The 23,366-nt window shown below is 45.4% G+C and overlaps 1 protein-coding gene across 4 annotated transcripts in view; it reads right to left on the bottom strand.

Annotated features, from left to right (window-relative positions):
- The window catches only part of PHLPP2 (PH domain and leucine rich repeat protein phosphatase 2), a 118,463-nt gene that overhangs the window by 81,506 nt on the left and 13,591 nt on the right, over positions 1 to 23,366 (bottom strand). For all 4 annotated transcript variants that reach the window (XM_039502691.1, XM_039502693.1, XM_039502694.1 and 1 more), the window contains exons 2-3: positions 22,200 to 22,447; positions 405 to 538 (exon numbers count right to left, since the gene is read on the bottom strand). In XM_039502691.1, the coding sequence (XP_039358625.1) occupies positions 405 to 538; positions 22,200 to 22,447 (382 nt within the window). The remainder of the gene's footprint in view (positions 1 to 404; positions 539 to 22,199; positions 22,448 to 23,366) is intronic.

Below are 23,366 nucleotides of genomic sequence, written 5' to 3'. Positions count from 1 at the left end.
ATCAGCTGATTAAGGGGTCAGACAGGGTTAGCTGGCACTTTGCACTTTTTAAAATTATAAACAAGTATTTTACTGCTTCCCTCTTTTCCCTTGATTCAAGGGTCATTTTCATTGTAAACTCTTCAGGGCAGGAATTGCATCTTCAAATGTTTAACGCTTTGTGCAGTGGAGCTTTGTGGCACTATGGTAATACAAATATTAAAAATAAAGTTATAAGCCAAAACACCACTCCCTAGGGGTCTGTTTCATCCCACAACCATGTAACAAATGCTCTCTTGAGAGAACAACAAAAGATCTGATTTGTAAAATGTTTCTCTTAATAACCTTGGCAGCTTATTTCTAAAAGCAGTATCCACTGATATGTGTTAGGTGTCTGATGTGATCTGTTATATGCAAATTCTTACCATTGTAAAAGCGAATCATGCAGCTGAGATCAGAGTTTGCTGCCTCTTCCTGTATTCTCACAAGATCCTCAAAGCCGAGCCCAGCCAAGTACTCGTACACAATCTGAAGGGGTTTTTCTGTGGGCTCCAGCCTCCTAGTAACACAATCCACAAGAAGAAATGAGTTTAGTATGGACGTAAAAGAATGAACTTTTTTTTTTTTTTACAGTGCAAAAAGAGCAACGACTTGGTCTTTCTGCTTCTCTGAAGATATCATCTGACAAGGACTCATTCCTGGGGCCTGTGATCCCTAGTTTGAGAAAGATGAACACTTCAAATACTAAATCTGTTGATCACTAAGGACAGGGGGGTCACACAAGACCCACCCTGGTGATCATGCACCACCCAGGATTCTAATGATTGCCATTCATATCTTTCAGACAGTTTCTGGCTGAGCAGAAAGCAGAGATACCATGAAAAAAAAAAAAAGAGCAGCATGTCACAAATCAAAAAGGATTTAAAAATTATGCTCCAAAAAGACCATGTACAAAAATGAAAGAAACCCCTTTTCAAGAAAGTTCCCTTCCAAATACAGCTGGCAGGAGAGCACATGAGAGAGAAACCTGTGAGAAGGTTTCTTCAGAGAATTAGAGTGACAAGATAAGTCATTTCCCCTTCTCGAACGATCCCACATCCATGCAGAATTGGTATTGGTAATTCTCACTCCTAGAGAGCAGAGAGCTTGAGGGATGTTCCCAAAGAAAAAACATCCCATAACTAAAACAGGCAGCAGGAACTATGCTAGGACTAACAATTTGAATAAAGAGAAAAGGGGGAGAGGTGTGGGGGGGGCGCAAGGTGTCTCTCTAAAACAACAAGCTTCATGGATTTTAAAGCCAGAAGGGATCATTATGATCATTTAGTCTCACCTCCTACATAACACAGACTAGAGAATTTCACATGGTAATTTCTGCAAGAAGCCCATAACTTCTGGTTAAGCTAGAGCATCTCTTTCAGAAAGAGACCAATCATAATCTAAAGACTGCAAATGATGAATCCATCACATCCCTAGATAAGCTGTTGAAATGATTAATCATCTTAACTTTTAAAAATTCTCATTTCTAATCTGAATTTATCTAGCTTCAACTTCCACCCTTTGGATCCTGTTGTGACTTAGCCCTGGTCTACACTATGAGTTTAGGTCGAATTTAGCAGCGTTAGATCGATTTAACCCTGCACCTGTCCACATGATGAAGCCATTTTTGTCGACTTAAGGGGCTCTTAAAATCGATTTCTGTACTCCTCCCCAACTAGAGGATTAGCGCTGAAATCGACCTTGCTGGGTCGAATTTGGGGTAGTGTGGGCGCAATTCGACAGTATTGGCCTCCGGGAGCTATCCCAGAGTGCTCCATTGTGACCGCTCTGGACTGCACTCTCAACTCAGATGCACTGGCCAGATAGACAGGAAAAGCCACGCAAACTTTTGAATTTCATTTCCTGTTTGGTCAGCGTGGTGAGCTCAGAGGTGACCATGGAGTCTCAGAAACGCAAAAGAGCTCCAGCATGGACCGAACAGGAAGTACTGGATCTGATCGCTGTATCGGGAGAGGAATCCGTGCTATCAGAACTCCACTCCACCCCAGAGGACTGCCCAAGCAACAGAAAACTGGCATTTAATAATTTTTGAAGTGCAATGTGGCCTTGTCCTTCCCTCCTCCACCACACCACCTGAGCTATCTTGGCAGTTATCCCCCCATTAGTGTGACAAATTAATAAAGAATGCATGAATTTGAAACAACAATGACTTTATCGCCTCTGCAAGCGGTGATCAAAGGGGAGAGAGGAGGGTGGCTGGCTTACAGGGAAGTAGAGTGAACCAAGAGAGCGGGTTTTGATCAAGGAGAAACAAACAAAACTTTCACACCGTAGCCTGGCCAGTCATAAAACTGGTTTTCAAAGCTTCTCTGATGCGCAGCGTGCCCTGCTGTGCTCTTCTAACTGCCCTGGTGTCTGGCTGCGCGTAATCAGTGGCCAGGCGATTTGCCTCAACCTCCCACCCCACCATAAACGTCTCCCCCCTACTCTCACATATATTGTGTAGCACACAGCAAGCAGTAATAACTATGAGAATATTGGTTTCGCTGAGGTCTAACCAAGTCAGTAAACTGCGCTAGCGCGCTTTTAAACATCCAAATGCAAATTCTACCACCATTCTGAACTTGCTCAGCCTATAATTGAACTGCTCCTTACTACTGTCCATGCTTCATGAGCCATGAGAGCAAGGGGTAGGAGCGAACGCGAGGTGCTGCCGGCTGGGAGAACAGCCTGAGTCAGAACCCTCCAGCTCACATGATATTCCAGGCAGGACTGAATCTCCATGAGACGAAACTTAAAGAAGAGAATGACCTGGAGTCACTCTCATTTATGTCTAGGTGCCCTTGACTGACCTCACCGAGGTCTGCCAGGAGCACCCAGGAAACGATGACAATGACTAGCAGTCACACTGCACCATCTGCTGCCGTGATGGCAAGGAGCTGCTGCTGTGTAGCAATGCAGTACCGCATCTGCCAGCAGCACCCAGGAGATATACGGTGACAGTGAGCTGAGCGGACTCCATGCTTGCCGTGGTATGTCGTCTGCACGGGTAACCCAGGAAAAAAGGCGAGAAATGATTGTTTGCCGTTACTTTCATGGCGGGAGGGAGGGGGGGCCTGATGACATGTACCCAAAACCACACGCAACAATGTTTTTGCCCCATCAGGCATTGGAAGCTCAACCTAGAATTCCAATGGGCAGCGAAGACTGCAGGAACTGTGGAATAGCTACCCACAGTGCAACACTCCGAAAGTCAACGTTCGGTACTGTGGACGCACTCTGCCGACTTAATGCACTTAGTGAGGAGACACACAATCAACTGTATACAATCGATTTCTAAAAAATCGACTCCTATAAAATCAACCTAATTTCGTAGTGTAGACATACCCTTTGTCTGCCAGCTTAAAGAGCCATCTACTATAAGAAATCTTCTCCCTATGTATGTATTTAAAGACCAGGATTGAGTGGGCTCTTAAATCTTTTTTCTTAAAATGAACAAATTAAGCTTCTTTAGTCTTTCAATGTAAAACGGTTTTACCAGACCTCAAATCATTCTTATACCACTTTCTGAACCCTTTCCCATTTCTCAACATCCTTGTTGAAGTGTGAACACCAGAAGAGGACAGTACATTCCAGAAGTGGTCTCACCAATGCTGTATACCAAGGTAATACTGCTTCCTTACTTCTACTCAACATTCCCCTGCTTAGCCAACACAATGCATTATGAGCTCATGTTGAGTTGGTTTTCCACTATGACTCTAAGTCCTTTTCTGAGTTTCTCCTTTCCAAATTCCACAGTTCTCCATCTTATAAGCTTGACCTACATTCTTGGTTCCTAGATGTATGACACTGTATTTAAGTATATTAAAACTTGTTATACAAGTAAACCCAATTTACCAAGCAATCCAGAGAGCAATGTATGACTGACCTATCCTTATTTACCATCCACCAACTTTTGGTGTCATCTGCAAATTTTATCAGCAATGATTTTACATTTACTTCCAGATCACTGAATTGGGTCACAATCATTACATCCCTGTGGGACCCCACTAAGAAATCCCCCCATTGTAAATGGGGCAGCCACCCAATTACTTTTCAAGATCTATTGTTTAGCCAGTTTTTGATCCATTTAATGTGTTACATTTTGTATAGCAGTAACTATTCATAACGTTATATAGTACAATGCCTTACCAAAGTATGTTACGTTGACAAAATAAATGTGGTAACTTTTAATCTCATCAAAAAACATGATCAAGTTTGTTTGACAAGACCTATTTTCCATAAAACCATGATAATTGGCATTAATTGTACTAGTCATATAACATATGTGGAAATATAAGTATTTCATTATTGCTGTAAATTGAATGTGTCATCCAACTTTGTCCCAAATACAGAACAAACATTTAACACATCTTTTCTGCAACATTAACAATTTTATTGTCCCTGTCTATTAATAGATACCACTGCTATAATTTCTTATGTTCCTGATGTACTGTATAACATTTTTCTACTGGCCAATTATTTTTCATTAATACATTTAGCTTCTCTTATACGGTGTCTATACTTCATGGCTTAATATACAATCACTATCAGCTTCCCTCTCTTTCTGTTTGTTAGATTTTCATTTTTGTTTAAGTTTTTTATTACTGCTTTCACCTCAATTCTTTACCAGGAGTTCTTTTTTAAACTGACAACGCCTGCTTTATTGATTGCAGAATTGTGGGGATTTGGGGCATCTAGAAAAGTTCTCTTAAACAACTCCCAATCATCATTCACACTGATGTTTAACTTTTTCCTCCCATTCAATTCAGCTCCTAATCATTTTCAGCTTTAGGAAATTAGCTCTTTTGAAGTGACAGGTTTGAGAGTGTACGTATATACATCGGATCAGACTATATTATTTTATACGTAACAAACGTAACTAGGTTTAAACCTTCGATAGTGCGCAAAATGATCCAAACAAATAAAATATCAAAAATCTCAACTCAAAAAAGGGACATCCCTAAATGAACAAAACTCTATACAAGTGAATTTGTCTTCTCCTTCAGAAAAAGAGTTACCTTTTCGTAACTGGTGTTCTTCAAGATGTGTTGCTCATGTCCATTCCATTGCAGGTGTGTGAGCTCACCACATGCACTGGAAGTTTTTCCCTCAGTGGTATTCGTAGGGGACAGGCTCTGGTGTCCTCTGGAGTAGCGCACATATGCGCCGTAAGGGCTGCCACTGGCTCCCCGCAACCCTCAGCTCCATCTTGCCAGAAACTCCAACTGTGGAGAAGGAGAGTGGGTCATGGAATGGACATGAGCAACACATCTCAAAGAACACCAGTTATGAAAAGGTAACTGTCTTTTCTTCTTCGAGTGTTTGCTCACGTCCATTTCATTTTAGGTGACTCCCAAGCAGTACCACCAGAGGCAGATAGGAATTCATGGATGTGTCGACTACAAGACAGCTCTGCCAAATCCAGCGTCATCTCTGGCTTGCTGGGTGACTGCGTAATGCATCGTGAACATGTGTACCAAAGACATGTCACGGCCCAGCAGTTGTCCTGGACAGGGATGTGCACCAGGAAGGCAATCGAAGACTCCTGAGCCCTAGTCAAGTAAGCCTTTACTATTGGTGGAGGTACAGCATGTGCCAACTCATAACAAGTACGGATACAGGTGGTGATCCAATTCGAAATTCTCTGAGAGGACATCGGAAGGTCCTTTATCCTATCAGCTGTCACGATAAAGAGCTGGGTCAACCTGTGGAAGGGCTTGGTGCGCTCGAGGTAGAACACCAGGGCGCACCAGACATCCACAGTGTGCAGTCTCCTCTCCTCATTGGTCGACCATGGCTTTGGACAGAAAACGAGGAGGAAGATATCCTGGTTGACATGAAATGGGGACACCACCTTAGGCAGAAAAGCCGGATGGGGCCCAGCTGGACCTTCTTGTAGAATACCATATACGGTGGCTCCGAAGTGAAGGCTTGTTCTTGAGCATCGATCCTGGTTGGCCCTGTCTGTCACACTCATTGGCTGCTGACACAAGCAGTGAATTTGGGGCAGCGTGGGTATAAAGATACTCGTACCCCTTGCTGGGAATGTAGTATTTCTGCTCTGCCCACCTGGAGATGAATGGCAGTGAGGAGGGTGTATGCCACAGGGCCTTGGTGATTTTTGCCACCCCCTCGTGCACAGGCAATGCCACCCTGGCTGGGGCTGCCGTGCTGAGTACGTGGAACAAAAAGTCCGAGGGCTCTGCCAACTCCTCGGCTTCGAGCCCCAAGTTGGAGGCGACCCTCTTTAAGAGCTCCTGGTGAGCCGTAGCATCGTTCTGGGGAACTGGGTGAGAAGATCTCACTATCGCCTCATTGGGTGAAGACGATGAGGAGGCAGGTATAGATGGGTCTGCCAAATCCGCCGCCTCTGTCGTCAGAGCCTCATGCGAAGCTGGCTGGACCTGGGGAGCCCGCTCTGACTCCATGTCCGAGTCCAAGGGTGGGAGACCGTTGCCAACTGTCAGATGCCCCCGATGCTGACCTAAGCCCCTGAGATAGTTGGGGAAATCCCCAGGGATTCCAGAGCTGCCAAGGGCAGGCTTCTGTCCCTGTGGCCATGCTGCCACTGGTGGCCCAGTGGGGAATGCCAATGCCCCTGATGGTCGGCCCTGGCCCGCAGGCAGGATCTCCTCCTTGCTGTCAGAGCCCGAAGACGGGGATACATGCCTGGAGGACCAGGCCGATACCAAGACCGCCTGTCTACCCCAATCATGTCAGCCCTGGCCACGAGCCTCTGCTGAGGATCTGTAACAGGGTGATGGCTCATGGTGTCGCGAACTCAGTGACCATCATCATCGTCCAGAGGATCTGCAACTGAACTCCGGCGATCTATTCCTTATGCTTCGGGAGCATAAGTGGATCGACCGATGAGTCGGAGACAGTCAATGTGCCCGCAGTAAGCCGTACTGGGGGTCTGGTGACCAGTGGCATGACTCCAGGGATCAGTGTCTCCACCCCGCAGAGCAGTGCCATGCGCTGGGCGAGTGGCTCGGGTGCTCCCAGCACTGGGGCTCTGAAGACTGGTGCTGTGCCTCTCTGGGTCTGCGCCAGCCCTCTGGTGATTGCCGCCTTGAGCCTGAGGCACGCTGCCCGGAGTCAATGGACTGACACCGGGAACTCCAGCAGGCCAGCCGGTCCATGTCCACAGGTTGGTGCCATTGCTCAGGCAAGCTTTGACGAGGCACCTCCTGCAGTGAGGAGCAGTGCTGTACTGATGGAGACCATTGGAAGGGTCTTAAGGCAGGTTTACCCCGTGAAGAGGGTACAGTCGTAGCCAGCACGGGCAGCACCAGCAAGAACAGGATGTCTTTCACGGCATGATGGCATCACTAGGTGCCAAGTGCCTCTGCCACTCCCTGGGGTGGCAGGCAGGTCCTGGAGTAGGCTCTGCTGCTCAGCAGGAGGCAGGGCTTGACCTCCATCCGGAGGAGAAGAGCTGTCCTTCTGGGGTCTTTGCTCTCCTCCGGTCCTCTCCTTTCCTCGCGGCCTTTCTTTGCTTTTTAGCCGGTACTGGGGATGGAGACTGGTGCCGGTCTGCGGCCGGTGTTAGCGGCGCACTCCAGACTGCAGTGCTAGGAGCAGAGTCCAGCTCTGAGGTCAGAGTAAGGGCTGACTCCATAAGGAGTGCTCGGAGACGAATGTCCCGCTCCTTCTTGGTCTGTGGTCTGAAACTCTTGCAAATGCAACACTTGTCACTAACATGGGTTTCCCCTAAGTACTTCAAGCAGCTTCTGTGGGGACCACTGACTAGTGTGGGTTTCCTGCAACAGTCACAAGGTTTGAAACCTGAGGACCAGGGCATCCCGTCCCTAGGCTAAGTCCCATTTGGGACTAACAAACTACACCAGGGGTCGGCAACCTTTCAGACGGGGTGTGCCGAGACTTCATTTATTCACTCTGATTTAAGGTTTCGCGTGCCAGTCATACATTTTAACGTTTTTACACAGTCTCTTTATATAAGTCTATAATATACAACTAAACTATTGTTGTATGTAAAGTAAATAAGGTTTTTAAAATATTTAAAGAAGCTTCATTTAAAATTAAATTAAAATGCAGAGCCCCCCCGACCGGTGGCCGGGACCTGGGCAGTGTGAGTGCCACTGAAAATCGGCACACGTAACATAGGTTGCCTACCTCTGAACTACACTAAAACTATTCTAAGGGAACTATAAAACTAAATTTTAAAACAATTAGATACAAAAAAGTTCGCAACTGGGTACAGTGGAGAAGACTAGGCTTGCCGAGGCAAGGAGACTGTCACTGGCAGTAAGAAGAAATTGGGGGTGGGGAGGCCAATGTAGCTGCCCTGTATAGATCTCAGATGGAAAGATTAAACAAGACAGGTCCTGGGGGCAGCCTTACTTGTATCAAGTGAGTCATGACACGCCCTTCTAGTTTCAAGGCAGCCAGGACATCTCTAAAATCTATTTAGGTTCTTATATTGCCACCCATCAACTTGGTATCTGAGCACCTATGTGAAAAAGGGGCACAGTGTGGAAATGGATCTCTTGGAACAGCATTGCTCAGCAAACTAGAATTAGATTGGGTGGACTTTCTAAGGGCTTTAGTCTACTCCCAGTAGAACCTTATGAACATTTTAACATCAAGCATATGGAGAAGGCGTCATCAGGATGTACATGCAAGCATCAGGAAAATGTTCATCCATGTAAAAAGCTTTAGTTCAGATTTCCTCCAGAACCTATGACCTGCCACTCAAACGGCCAATCATGAAGACAACTCACACGTGGAATTGTCTGTAATCATGTTCTCATTCCTTTCCAGGTTTGTGGCAAATAGAAATGTCTTGCCAGACAAAGCCCACTCCCACAGCTACAGGGCTTCAAGGCAGTGTTCCCTCTAATTTTTTACGTCCATGTGTGGAATTAATTTTGTTATGTGCACAATATGAAGGTAATGTGTGGTGGTGGTGGGGTCAAGGGGTTCGGAGCGTGGGAAGGTGACTTGGCTGGGGCAGAGGGCTGGATGAGGGCTCTGAATGGGGGTATGGGCTCTGGGGTGGGGCTGGGGATGAGGGGTTCAGGGTGCAGGAGAGGGAAAATGCCATCATGTGGGTACCTCACTCTCCCTATAACACCTCACCTGGAAACACCTTAGGAATAAAGACTGAACAGGGGAAAAGTGATGGTCCCAGGCTATGGGACTGATAGTCTGTGTGTAAAAACCTGGGAAACCCAAGCTGCAACGCCAAGGCAGGCTGTGCCTTAAGAATCTGCCAGCCTGTTTATCACACAGGGTGAGCATTTGCTAATTCATATCCTACCTACCTAGTATGTTAAGCTCAGTTTTATTTACTAGGTAATCTGCTTTGATCTGTTTGCTATCACTTAAAATCTATCCTTTTGTAGTTAATAAACTTGTTTTATGTTTTAATCAAAACCAGTGTGCATTTGATTAAAGTGTCTGTGGAAAATCTCAGCGTGGTTACCACAAGTGTGCATGATCCTCTTCACATTGAGGGAGAGGCTGACCGGGGTTTAAACCCATATACTGGCCAGATTTGACCAGGGCAGGATGGTACTGCTCTGGGGGCCTAGGCTGGTGGTTAAAGAGCCTGCATGTGACTGCAGCTGGGTGCATCCCTATCTGTGTGAATCCTGGTAAAAGTGCAAGCTTGGAGGGCTTTGCAACTTGTCAGAGCAGCAGTGTGAGAGGGAGTCCAAGCCGGTGGGCCAGAGGGCTCAGTGCTAACCCAGTTCCAGGTGGCACCCTGGGGGGGGGAACCCATCACGGGGTTTTCTGAAATATTTTGTAGGGCTATCAAGCAATTAAAAAATTTAATCACAATTAATCACACGGTTAAACAATAATAGAATACCATTTATTTAAATATTTGTGGATGTTTTCTGCATTTTCAAATACATTGATTTCAATTACAACACAGAATACAATGTGTATAGTGCTTTCTTTATATTTATTTTTTATTACAGATATTTGCACTGTAAAAAAACAAAAGAAATAGTATTGTTCAATTCACCTAATACAAGTACTACAGTGAAATCTCTATCATGAAAGTGCAACTTAAAAATGTAGAATTATGTATAAAAAATAACTGCATTCAAAAATAAAACAATGTAAAACTTTAGAGCCTACAAGTCCACTTGTCAGCCAATCGCTGAGACAAACAAGTTTGGTTACAATTTGCAGAAGATAATGCTGCCCGCTTCTTGTTGACACTATCACCTGAAAGTGAGAACAGGCATTCGCATGGTACTGTTGTAGCCGGCCTTGCAAGATACACTATAGATTTATATGTCCATTCATGCTTCAATCACCATTCCAGAGGACATGCGTCCATGCTGATGATGGTTTCTGCTCGATAATCGAGAGCAGAGCGGACTGACACATGTTCATTTTCACTATCTGAGTCAGATGCCACCAGCAGAAGGTTGCTTTTCTTTTTTGGTGGTTTGGGTTCTGTGGTTTCTGCATCTGAATGTTGCTCTTTTAAGACTCCTGAAAGCATGCTCCACATCTCGTCCATCTCGGATTTTGGAAGGCACTTCAGATTCTTAAACCTTGGGTTGAGTGCTGTAGCTATTTTTAGAAATCTCACATTGGTACCTTCTTTGCATTTTGTCAAATCTGCTGTGAAAGTGTTCTTAAAATGAATTCCATGTGCTGAGTCATCATCTGAGACTGCTATAACATGAAATATAAGGCAGAATGTAGGTAAAACAGAACAGGAGACATACAATTCTCCCCCAAGGAGTTCAGTCACAAATTTAATTAAAGCATTATTTTTTTAATGAGCATCATCAGCATGGAATCATGTCCTCTGGAGTGGTGGCCGAAACATGAAGGGGCATACAAATGTTTAGCATATCCGGCATGTAAATACCTTGCACTACTGGCTACAAAAGTGCCATGCAAACTCCTGTTCTCACTTTCAGGTAGGGTGACCAGATGTCTCAATTTTATAGAGACAGTCCCGCTTTTTGGGTCTTTTTCTTATATAGACTCCTATTACCCCCCCACCCCCACCCCCACCCCCGTCCCGACACTTGCTGTCTGGTCACTCTACTTTCAGGTGACATTATAAATAAGAAGCAGGCTGCAGTATCTCCCATAAATATTAATAAACTAAGTGATTGGCTGAACAAGAAGTAGGACTGAGTGGACTTGTAGGTTCTAAAGCAGAGGTGGGGAACCTTTTTTTTATCAAGGGCCATTGACCCACAGAAAAAAGTAGTCACGGGCCAGACACAGCCCTGCAGGGGGAGGCACAGAGGCACAGTGGGGTAAGCCAGCACTCGCAGTTCCAGGCCAATGGGGGGAGGGCGGTGGCTTGGGTCTTCCCTCAGGGGCCAAGGTGGGGCCAGAAATGAGGGATTCAGGGTGTGGGAGTGGGCTCCTGGCTGGGGTAGGGGGTTGGGGTGCAGGAGGGGGTGAGGGTTCTGGCTGCAGGTGCAGGCTCTGGGGTGGGGCTGGGGATGAGAAGTTTAGGGTGCAGGAGGGGGCTCAGGGCTGGGAGGGAGTGGGCTCTGAACTGGGGCAGGGGGTTAGGGTGCAGGTAGGGGTACAGGCACGGGTGCAGGCTCTGAGAGGGAGTTTGGGTGCAGGAGGGGGCTCAGGGCTGGGGTGCGGGTCCAGGGTCTGGAAAGGAGTTTGGGTGCAGGAGGCCCCCCACTATAGAAAGGATGTGGACAAATTGGAGAGAGTCCAAAAGAGGGCAACGCAAATGATTAAGGGGCTGGGGCACATGATTTATCAGGAGAGGCTAAGAGAACTGGGTTTACTTAGTCTGCAGAAGAGAAGAATGAGTGGGGATTTGATAGCAGCATTCAACTACCTGAAGGGGCGGTTACAAAGAGGATGGAACTGGGCTGTTCTCACTGGTGGCAGATAAGAAAACAAGGAGCAATGGTCTCAAGTTGCAGTGAGGGAGGTCTAGATCAGATATTAGGAAACACTATTTCACTAGGAGGGTGGTGAAGCACTGGAATGGGTTACCTAGGGAGGGGGTGGAATCTCCATCCTTAGAGGTTTTTAAGGCCCGGCTTGACAAAGCCCTGGCTGGGATGATTTAGTTGGTGTTGGTCCTGCTTTGAGCGGGGGTTGGACTAGATGACCTCCTGAGGTCTCTTCCAATGCTAATCTTATATGACTCTATGATAGGGCTGGGGTTAAGGTGCGGGGGCTAGGAGTGTGTTTGGGATGTAGGAGAGGTGAGGGGTGTGGGCTCTGGCCGGGTGGCACTTAACTGAGGTGGCTCCTGGTTGGCAGCGCAGCAGGGCTAAGGCAGGCTCCCTGCCTGCCCTGACCCCGTGCTGCTCCTGGAAGCAGCTGGCAAGTCTGGCCCCAAGGCAGAGGGGCAGCCAGGGGGTCTGCACGGTGCGTGCTGCCTGCACCTGCAGGCACCGCCCCCACAGCTCCCATTGGCAGTGGTTCCCAACCAATATAAGCTGTGGAGCTGCTGCTGGGAGTTTCCAAGCTGGGGGAGCTCGGGGGGACAAGGGGGAACAAGGCTCAGGGCTTCCAGCCCATGGCAGGAGACTTGCTGCAGGCTGGATTAAAATCAATCAGCGGGCCAGAGGTTCCCCACCCATGCTCTAAAGTTTTAAATTGGGTTTGGTTTTTTTGAGTGCACTTATGTAACAACAACAACAAAATCTACATTTGTAAATTACACTTTCACGATAAAGAGATTGCACTACAATACTTGTATGAGGTGTATTGAAAAATACTATTTCTTTCATCATTTTTACAGTGCAAATATTTGTAATAAAAATAATATAAAGTGAGCACTGTATACTTTGTATTCTGTGTTGTAACAGAAATCAATATATTTGAAAAAGTAGGAAAACATCCAAAAACATTTAATAAATTTCAATTGGTATTCTATTGTTTAACAGTGCGATTAATCATGATTAATTTTTTGAGTTAATCGCATGAGTTAACTGCAATTAATCGACAGCCATATTATTTTGTAGTCCCTCTGAGCAACACCCAAGACCACGTGTTCAAGATGAGCATATCGGGATAGGGAGAGGAACCTCTCCCCGCCCCAGCTCACCTCCGCTCTGCCTCCACCTCCTCCCTGAGCACGCCACCGCCACTCCGCTTCTCCCTCCCTTCCAGACTTGCCACTATCAATCAGCTGTTTGGCCCGGCAAGCTTGGGGGTGGAGGTGGAGGTGGAGGGAAGACGCAGAGTGGCAGCGGCACGCTCAGAGGAAGAGGCGGAGATGAGCTAGAGCGGTTCCTCTGTGCTCCGTTACTTGCTGCGGCCCTCCCCGGGGCGCCCCCCCCCCCGCCCAAGCTCACCTCTGTTCCGCCTCCTCCCACAAGCACAGAAGTTGGTGAGAGAACTCCCACAGTCTGTGTGGTCCCTATGGGCTTATTCCAGAAGAGTTTAGCCTCCTGTCCTGACAGGGGCCTGTCTTCTCCTCCAAGGAGGTATATCTGCAGTGGCGGGTTGGGGGGAACCCAGGCCCGCCCTCTACTCCGGGTTCCGGCCCAGGGACCCTAATGGCAGCAGCTGTTGGCAGCTTAACTTTCACTGCCAGAGCTGCTACATTTCCCTGGGCCACTTCCCCACAGCTCTCCCGCTTCTCTCTCTTAACACCTTCTTCACCCTTCCCTTGGGGCTCCCTTTCCAGTGGCTTGAGTGTGTCTTCATTACCCAGCCCTTCAACCGCACTTCCTCTCCTCTAGTTCCCTGGCTCCCTTTGGCCTGACCAGAGTGAGCCCTTTTATAGTATCAGAGGGACCTTAATTAGAGTCAGGTGTTCATATTAGCTTAACAGCCTCACCTGACTCTTTGCACACTAATGGGAGTCATGTGTCCACCCTCGCCTGGAGCAGCCCCTGCTCTGGTCAGTCAGGGGACAGAAAACTGTTAATCCAGTGGCCAGTATATCTGCCTTCTACTACTCTGCTGTACCCACTAGCCTGGGTCTATCACTCATATATATATATATAGAGAGAGAGAGAGAGAGAGAGAGAGACTTTCCTTTCCCTCCTTTGTGAAAGGGACTCAAAGAAGGAGAGAGGCCCAGAAGAATGCAGAGCTTTTGACTGCTTTGCTTTCTGTAGAGAGGTCTCTGAGTCCAAAAGAGATTCTCTCTAATGCAGGGTAGGTTCTCATCTTTTTTTTTTTTTTTTGGACCAGATGATGAGATCTGGATGCCTTGAGCTAGAGTAGACCTACAGATATCCACCCATAACACAGATTATTCACTGAATAATTGTCATCAAAGACTACCAGGAACTGATGCCCCATCAGGACTATGCCCTTGCTCACTAACATTCACCTTCGGGAAGAGAGTCAGCCGGGATACAGATCTTTTTCCAAAGCTTGACCCGTTCTTGGGCAAATGAGGCCTGTTAGTCCACAACACAAAGGGCTCCAGCTACAAAATGGCAAATGCTTCATCCAAAGCAATTCCAGTATTGAAGCTCAAGGTTCTGAGGCACATTACATTGTATCTGTCTTTCCTCTGGCCAACCACATCCCAAGTATAAAGCTTGCATGGGACACTGGGGGCAGGAGACACACAGTAGTGTTCTCCAGGAAGATGTCCTTTTTCTCTATGACCTCCAAGATAGGGCAGCAGAGGTGGTTGTGTGTGTGGAGCGGGGGGTGTCTGCCATGCTGCTTCACTTGGTGAAAGAGGGGCACTGGGCTTCTGGCCTATCCATCTCTCAATCGTGGCTTCTGCATATTCCTGGACTGGCAACTTTGGCAGCTTTTTCAGCAACTGTGGACAAGTCAGATTCTAATAAACAAAATCATCATCCTGCTGCTCTTTCACCACGGAAATGTATTTGGCATCAGGAAGTCCCACAGACTCCTCAATCGCTTCATTGTCCTAAAATCAGCTCCACTGCCTCCACATGAGCACCTGGGGTTAGCAAGATGATGGGGCAGCCTGGAACATCAACAATACTCTGGGATGCAGAGACATTGGATGTGCTGAGACCCAGGGAGCAAAAGGCACAAAGAGCCAACTCAAGGAGGGTGTCAGTATTGCTGCAAAATGCTCTGGCTACACCAAGTGATTCAAAGATGCCAAACTCAGGGTGAGAGGGAAGCATCAAGGCATCACTGCAGCCTCAAGGCAGACTCTGAGATGTGTTGGCATGACTTGCCCAGGTCCCCAAACAAACCCTATCACTTAAGCTTCCTGGCTGTGGCTGAGAAAGGGAAATCGATGCCCTATATCTTGACATAAGCTACCTGAAGCCCGAACTCCATCAGTGATGCCTTGGAGTACAGTGGGGAGGCAATGCCTCATCAGCTGAGTCATAGCTCAGTGCCATCTGCAGCAAGTGCCAAGGCTTGGAGGGAGTCAAAAACACAGCACATGGCAGAGATATTCTGATGAACCTAGCAAGAAGTTGGGCCTGTGTTGATAAAGGTGGCACCCAGACAGAGTCCTGTGGACTAAATCTGAAAGCAACTTCCATTGGGAAATGTGCAGCTGAAGAGATTGTACTTGTGCATGGTCTTTCCTACACAAAGTACAGTACAGACCGAGAGCTGGTGTAACTGGGGAATAACCCAGCAATTTACTGGGAATATCTGCCTCCAACTTGTGTGTGCTGTCAACCCTCCAGTCTAGTCTCATGAGCACCATATCAGCAAGTGAAGTGGCTCAGGCTTATGCTGCAGGGGTTTCTCCTCTGAAACATTCTGGACTTGTGTTGGACTTGCACAACTCCCAGGGGATTGCCCTGAGGAAGACTTGGAGGCATCCCCATGATACTTGAGTGTTTACAGTAACATCTCTAGACATTCCCCACACTGCCCTGTACAGCAGGCCCCATTCAGACACTTGTATTGTGCTCTGCATTATAGATGTTCTTCTGCAGCACAGATTTTTGTCTGATGCTAAGTGGTATCACTTCCTCCCAAGGGGTCAAGGCAGTAGGTGACATCCTAAAAGAACAAAGAAAACAGCTGAAAGAAATACAAAACAAAGAGCTAAAAACTTGGAGCAGTAGGAGGCTTTGAAAATAGACCAAATGCTGAAGGAAAAAAGTTTGTTGTTTATCCATAGAACCATGACATGGAGTAGCGAGGTTCTTCAAATATCTTTGGAGACTGGAACCTTGTGGACTGAATCAGTGCTCCCAGGCAACTGACAGACCAAAAGCCAAAGGGTCTAGAAATAAAAAGGCTGGGGGGGAGGGGAGGACACGACGACACCCATAAAAGATACCTCAAGCAAGTAAGTTGTTGGAGAGACACAGCTCCTCTAAAGGAAACTCCTTTACAGACCCTGGTCAAAGAGGGACGGACTGGAAGGTTCTAAGGGCAATCGTTAGAGTCCTGGGTGGTGCAGAACCAACAGTAAGTGAAGGCAGCCTGCCTCTTGACCCCATAATGTTGCCCTTAGGGGTAAAAAATGTTATCATTTGAGGAGTTCAGCCTGTATGGAACTATAGAAGCAGCAAAGAATCCTGTGGCACCTTATAGACTAACAGACGTTTTGCAGCATGAGCTTTCGTGGGTGAATACCCACTTCTTCGGATGCAAGCAGTGGCATGGAACTAGTGTATGGAACTAGTGAATGCAAAATCCAGGATCCTAAATAGATGGTATTTGAGAAGAAAGTGCATTACCCGACACATCCTTTCATCCTCAAACTGAATACAGAAAAACATGCATCTTCCCCCAACAGAAAATAATGCAATCTGTAAACAGACAAAACCTGAAGGCAATCAGAAACGTTCAACGGAAGAGACTGTACTTGTACGTGGTCTTTCCTACACACAGTACAGTACACACTGAGGATTCGTGTAGTTAGAGAATACACAACAGCAATTCACTTCCTCTCCTTTCATGTGGTGTCAAACCCTCCAGTCTAGTGTTTTCAGTATCACATACGAAGTACTGGTCACTTCAGCTAGGTCAGTGAAGAGAGCACTATCAGGCCAGGGTAAGAAATAAGCATAGGAGGGAAGAAGAGGCCAGCACAGAACAACAGCTTCACAGACCCTCAAGATTCCAAGGCCACAAGGGACATTCTGATCATCTAGTTTGACCTCCTGTATAAACACTGACCACAGAACTTCCCCCAAAATAATTCCTAGTGCTTTTTTTTTTTTAAAGAAGAAAAACACCAATCTTAATAACCCACCACAGCCCTTGGTAAATTGTTCTAATGGTTAATTGCCCTCATCATTAAAAATTTTAATTATGATTCACTGTTTACAATTACATTTTGAGACTTATGAGTTATCCAGTTTTTATATCATTCTATTTTTTTTTTAAAATGTCATGTAGTACCACATCAAACTCCTTACAGAAATCTAAGTATATTACAATAACACTATTACCTTTACCAACCAAATCTGTAATCTCATCAAAAAAAATATCAAGTTAGTTCAACAGGATTTATTTTCCATAAACCAATGTTAATTGACATTAATTAGATTACCCTTCTTTAATACTTATTAAAGAAGTCTCACATCAGCTGCTCTATTATCTTCCCTGGGATCAATGTGACATTGGCCTATGATTACCTGGTTCATTCAGGTACAGAAAAGAGTTTTGTCTACGTAGCTTTGGGAACCTGCCCTTTGTTGTGAGCTGTAATTTTTGAAAACATTTTAAAGAGAACCTAAGCAATGGAAGGTCTTAGCTAGAAAGAGAGGGTGAAGAGCTTTGACCTATACATCTTAGAGAGGTAAATGCTCAGAGGAAACGTACTGAAATGTGTACGCAATTAATGGGGATCACAGAGACTGGGGGAAGATCTACTTCAGCACAAGGACACTCCTAGAAGTTTAGGATAAATATCTTGGGAGCTTCTCCTGCCCCTTTTATCCCAAAAGGGTGATCAATATTTGTATTCTTAATCCAGGAGATGTGGGCAAAATCCACCTATGAGGATTCAAATGGTGGGAATTAAGAGTTACTTGGGGTCCAACATATCTGGAGTACAAGTGACATCAGATGCTTGACTGGGTTATTTGTGTTCACATGCATGTGACCACACTGATCAGCAGATTGTGCACTAAAATGGAATTCTCTTGGTACTTGAGAAACCTTGGGTATGGTGAGACCTTGAGTTTGGTATCATCTTCCTCGGGAGAACTGACCAGGACCATGGACCATATCCTAATATCAAACAGATGACTACTAAGGGGAATTTCATACTTACTGTATCTCTATGGAGACCTTCCCCCTTTAAAAAGTTTATTTAGGGGACCTTCCTGCTACGTTTACATTCAGAATTTTGCATAGGTGACATGAGTAGTTCAAGAACTGAATTTCAGGATCAAGCTTGTTGAATTGCTAAAGGCACTAAGAGGGTAGCAAGTGTGGGCGTAGGACTCGCTGCAATCAGTTTAAAGCTCAGGGCTGGGTTTCAAAGTATCATTCACGAGACCAATTAACTTAGCTATTCAACTTGCCACAAATCAAAGGGAAGTAATGCCGCAAAACAACAAGAAAAGAGAGGCTGGAACAAAAGTTCAAAAGGGGAATTAAAACACAATCTCTTATAACTGCTCCAACAATGCGTCTTCAAATCCTAACTTTATGAGGGCTTTGGGGTAAAGGGGCTGTGCTTTTCTCTAAGTGCTGGAAGATCACTACAGAACTAAGCAATGAGCCACTAAAAGCAATTTCATATAAACATTTCACCCAATAAACACAATTTATCAGCTGCATCCACGGCTCCATGCCAACAGCTATGTATATCCTTACTGTAACTGAGCTATGCCTGGCTCCTGCAACTCAGACACATAGCAAGAAAAACTCTGTAAGTGGGGAGAGCTCCACTACAAGTCTAGTCTTACTCACCTCACTATTACGATGCAATACAGAAGAGGATGGCACTGTCTTCCTTTTCCTGTACCAACATGCTGAATTCAAGCTATGCTGCATGTTCTGTATTCTCAGCACCCAATGCACAACAGCAGAAAAATCTGGGAGCCAAATCCAGAGCTTGCAAAAGTGAGTGTAACATCACTGAATTCATTGAAACTGCATTTGTTCACAGGATGGAAAAGGAAACCAGATTTTTATTATAAATCCTCTTTTTATACAAATTTTCAACTTTCAAAGAGACTATTTTGGCTTGAAAAACTGCCATTTTCATAGAACAGAATTGTTTCTGAAAATCTGAAGAAACTGATCAAACTTTACAAAACTCCATTTTCAAGATTTCATAGCCAGAGCCTTACTTAAACTGTATTACACACTAGTATATATGCATGTCAAATCTCATAAATAAGTGACTAGCTTTCATCATCAATACTTGGTTTTCCATCATGAATTCCAGTGTGTAAAACTTTCTATGCCAAAACCACAACAAGACTTATAAGCTGGCCTGACATGAGCAATTAACATCTGGAGGGAGGCCTCATTTCTTGGACAACAGAATTAGGGAGGTAAACAGATCATTAGGTTGAAAAAGACAAAGTTTGCACCAGCTAAGATAAGATGGAGAACACCCAGGGACCATTTATTGACAATGGACAAAATAATTTGGAATGTAGAGATGAGGTAAAGACTAGGTCAAGTGAGGACAATGCATGGACAGAGCATGTTGCACAGGGACTGGAACCTGCAAAGTAACCAAGCCAATTCAAAAACATGTGATGCAATGTAAAGTGTAAACGTATATAAAGGAAGCGTTTTTCTGTGCAACTCTGGCTGTATGGTACATTCTATACCCACCCTACACTTGAATCTGATCAGCATAGCTTCGCTGTATGACAAATAAAGGAACCTGAGTGACTAAATCTGGAGTCGAACTGAGTTTTCTGAATCCAAGAAAACTGGATAAAGTGTTCTCCTAGAAGTGAGCAAGGTATTCTGGATAAGCTGAGTGGAAAAGGTCTCAGAGGGAATCCAACACTACAGCAGAAAAACTATTAAACTATTAGAACATCAAGACTCCAGTCTTTTAAGCACTCCAAGCGAGCAATTTGTGCAGGAAAAGTTTCTACTGCAGTGATTTTGTGCAGTTTGGTCCCTGAAAAACTTGCACATAAAATTTTATCAGCTGTCATGTCACAGTTCTCTCCTCCTTCTTGCTCCCACACTTCTCCCTAGATAAAACCATATCTGGGATCTCAGGAACTCAGATGTTCTGTAGACCCAATCTATGCTGAGTGAGCTATGCTACCTTGAGCGTTAATCCATGCTGAGAGGCTGGGAAGGAGCTATAAGGAACATAGATTTACTTTTGAACTGAGGCAATTGGAAGCATCAGGCATCCTTCAGCTCATGAAGTCATTATACAATAAGTAATTCAGTACCCACAGTTTTGCACACCTATAACTTACTGTGAAGAAAAAACTTCAGTGTATAATTTATGCAAATAATACTATCAAAAATTCTTAGTGATGCAAAGGACACCCAGTCTTTCCTCCCATCTGTCAATGACTTTCCCAAACACACTGAAGTCTAGGGCCCTAGTAGTGGAACTTTTACCAGGAACTGGAGAAGTGCTCCAAAGTGCCATGCCTCTCCCTGTACATCTTAGAAGAACCACATGGCCACTGGGAAAAATGTGCATTAAAGACTCCCGTTTTAGCTCTGTCCGCGAAAAGGAGTGGCAGGTTTACATGCTGAAATCCAAAGTCCACTGGAGGCAATACAGAGTCTAAATCCAAAAGGACGCTATGGCTTGTAAAGCTATGAGGAATCCATGACCTTCTCAGCACAAAGTTTGTGCACGTTAAACTTTATGAGCTGAAGTCTATTTTCAGTGCATAATGACCTAAGGCACAACACTTTATACACTGAAGTCAAGTTTTCTGTACATAAAACTTTATAGCTTAAGTCTATTTATACTCTTAGCATACTTTGCAATTCATTTTTTTAAAAGGATATTCCCAGTGAAAATGCATTAATTTATAAAGTTACTAAGTCATGACCATCACAAAAGTACATACCAAGAGCATTTCAATTAACAAAATGTAGATGTCAAGATACAGAAATGATCACTGAAGGTAACTTAAAGAGAGATTATACATTCTCAAAAAAATTTACACTTGTGAACATGCACATTAGACATTTTCCATGACCTTAACTCTGGCCCTTTTTGTCTGTGGTCTTTTTTTGGTGAAGACATTTGAATAATTTGCCTAACAAATATGCTATCATTTAGGATGCCAGTTTTATAAAGATGAATAAAGCATAGTATGATAAGATAGTATATACTGGGAGTAAAATTTAGCCCTTTATATGGAAAAAGATGCAGCCTTATATAAACAGGGACATCTCTCACCCCAGGGCATATTCCATGTCCAACTAGAAGTTTCCAGAGGAGGTGGTTCTAGTGGAATTACTAGTCAAACCCTCTCAGACAAAACACCAGTGAGTGTTTCCTATCTGAGCATAACAGCTTCAGTCCATAAATTATAGCATTATACGCTCAGAGCTGGGTCCATCTGCCATACAGAACCCCTTTGTTGACCCATGACTTGAGCTCAGGTGATCATGTAAATAATCGCTTATATTTTAGAAAAAGTTAAGGTGCTTGTTTAATTAGTGCAAATTAAACTAAAGCTACAGTGCAAGTAGGAATAATAAAAAACAAAGATTATTTTAAAATGGGCTTTGCAGTGAGTCTGAAGCCTAGTATTCAGCTTGAGACCTAGTGGTAATCGTTAGATTTGCCTACAGAACCTTCTACCAGCACAAACTATTATGACAATTGTCAGTAGCCCAAAAAATGATTAGCAGGAATGACAAATATGGTCAAGAAGCCAAGTCTCAATTAAACATGGTCTCAGAAATACGCATGCATAAGGAATAGGTGCCTACAAAGGGAATCAAACCTGATGCTAAGCAAGACCTCAGAAGGTCAGGATGGTGAAAACCTTAACATTTAATCTCATTTTAAGGGGAAGCCACAGCCCCACTGATTCCTGAGTATACATGATGTGGATTCAGCTATTAGTCTTATCTTGTTTCCTAGTTCTGTGATTTTGTTTATATTAAATATCGTATAAATAAAACTCAGTCTCTATGTATGTCTCACCGGTCATCTTAATTAATCTCTAAATAGCCATCAAAGAACAAACCCGTTATTAGTGACTAGTGCATCTTGTACCCAAAATTAATCATAAGGCTATACCTGCCTACTTCAAATCAGCCCTACTCGCATTCACACTCATTTGCATACAGCAAGAAAGCACTGCCCTCCATCCACTTTTGGAATTGGATTTACCTTTTCTTTCTGTCCTTACCTGACCAGGTCTCCATGGAGCTGCAAATACAGGTTCTCCCTACCCTCTCCATCACAGATCTCGGATGCCAGGGTATCCACCTTACAAAGGACCAAGTGCAGGTCAGAAGAGGTCGAAGTTGCAGAGTCTGCTCCATAAATGTATACACAGCCTCGCCCAACATCCTCTTTCAGCCAGTCTCTCTCACGGGAGCCAAACCGACTCCTCCTGTTCAAGCAGTTTCTGCTCCCATTGCGCTTCATGTTCCTCTAAATGACATCAAAAGTAGATGGTTAGCTGCTGGCACAAAGACTGAAATCCAATAGATTGCCCACTGCTTTCCTTCTCCAACACCTCCAATGACCAGCCAAGTGTAATTTCCACCTCTCACCCACCTCTCCTTCTGCTTCCCTAAATTCCCCTCATTCCTCGTCGGTTGCAGTCATCCAAACAGCTGCTCACTCCTGGGGGAATTCTGCGCCACTACACGTGCACAGAATTCATGTCCCCTCCAGATTTCTTTGCTTCCCTGCAGAAAAATGACTTTCTGACAGGGAAGCAAAGGGAAGCTGCAAGAGCAATCATGCACCACTCCCTAACTGCACAGGTTCATCGTTTCAAGCACCTGGAGCAGCCAACAGAGGTAAATCACTGCAAGGCTGGGAACACCCCATCCAGTGGCTCCTACACTGAGCCGAGATCAGCTGCTAGCCCTGACTGGGCTGGAGGCAGGAGAAGATGGGACTTCCTCTTTCCCTGCAAAGGAGTGGCTCAGGCTGTGTCAGACCCACTCCCCAGAATTCTCCCCCAGCTGCAGGAAGCTCAGCATCCCCCCACGCTTCCTACCCCCATTGCACCTCAGCTGTGGGGGGGTTCACTGTATGGAGAACTGCTCCCCCATCCACCCAATCCCCATGCATCTGGACCCCCCATATCTAGACACCCCTACCCAGAACCCCACTAACCCTCCATACTTGAACCCCACTCCACTGAACCTCAACCCCTGCACCCAGACCACCCCCCACTGAGGTCCCTGCACTCAAACCCCCACCCTGACAAGCCCAACCCCCCTGCACCACCCTAAGCCCCCACATCCAGACCCCCATGCCACTGACCCCCAACTAGCTGCACCCAGACCCCCACCCCACCAAGTCCCACTCCCTCCAGCACTGCAGACCCTTCTGCTGA

The sequence above is a fragment of the Mauremys reevesii genome, linkage group 16 (genome assembly GCF_016161935.1).
Source record: "Mauremys reevesii isolate NIE-2019 linkage group 16, ASM1616193v1, whole genome shotgun sequence".
Lineage (NCBI taxonomy): Eukaryota > Metazoa > Chordata > Testudines > Geoemydidae > Mauremys > Mauremys reevesii.
The sequence above is the reverse complement of the archived record's forward strand: the minus strand, read 5'-3'. Positions and strand labels throughout refer to the sequence as shown.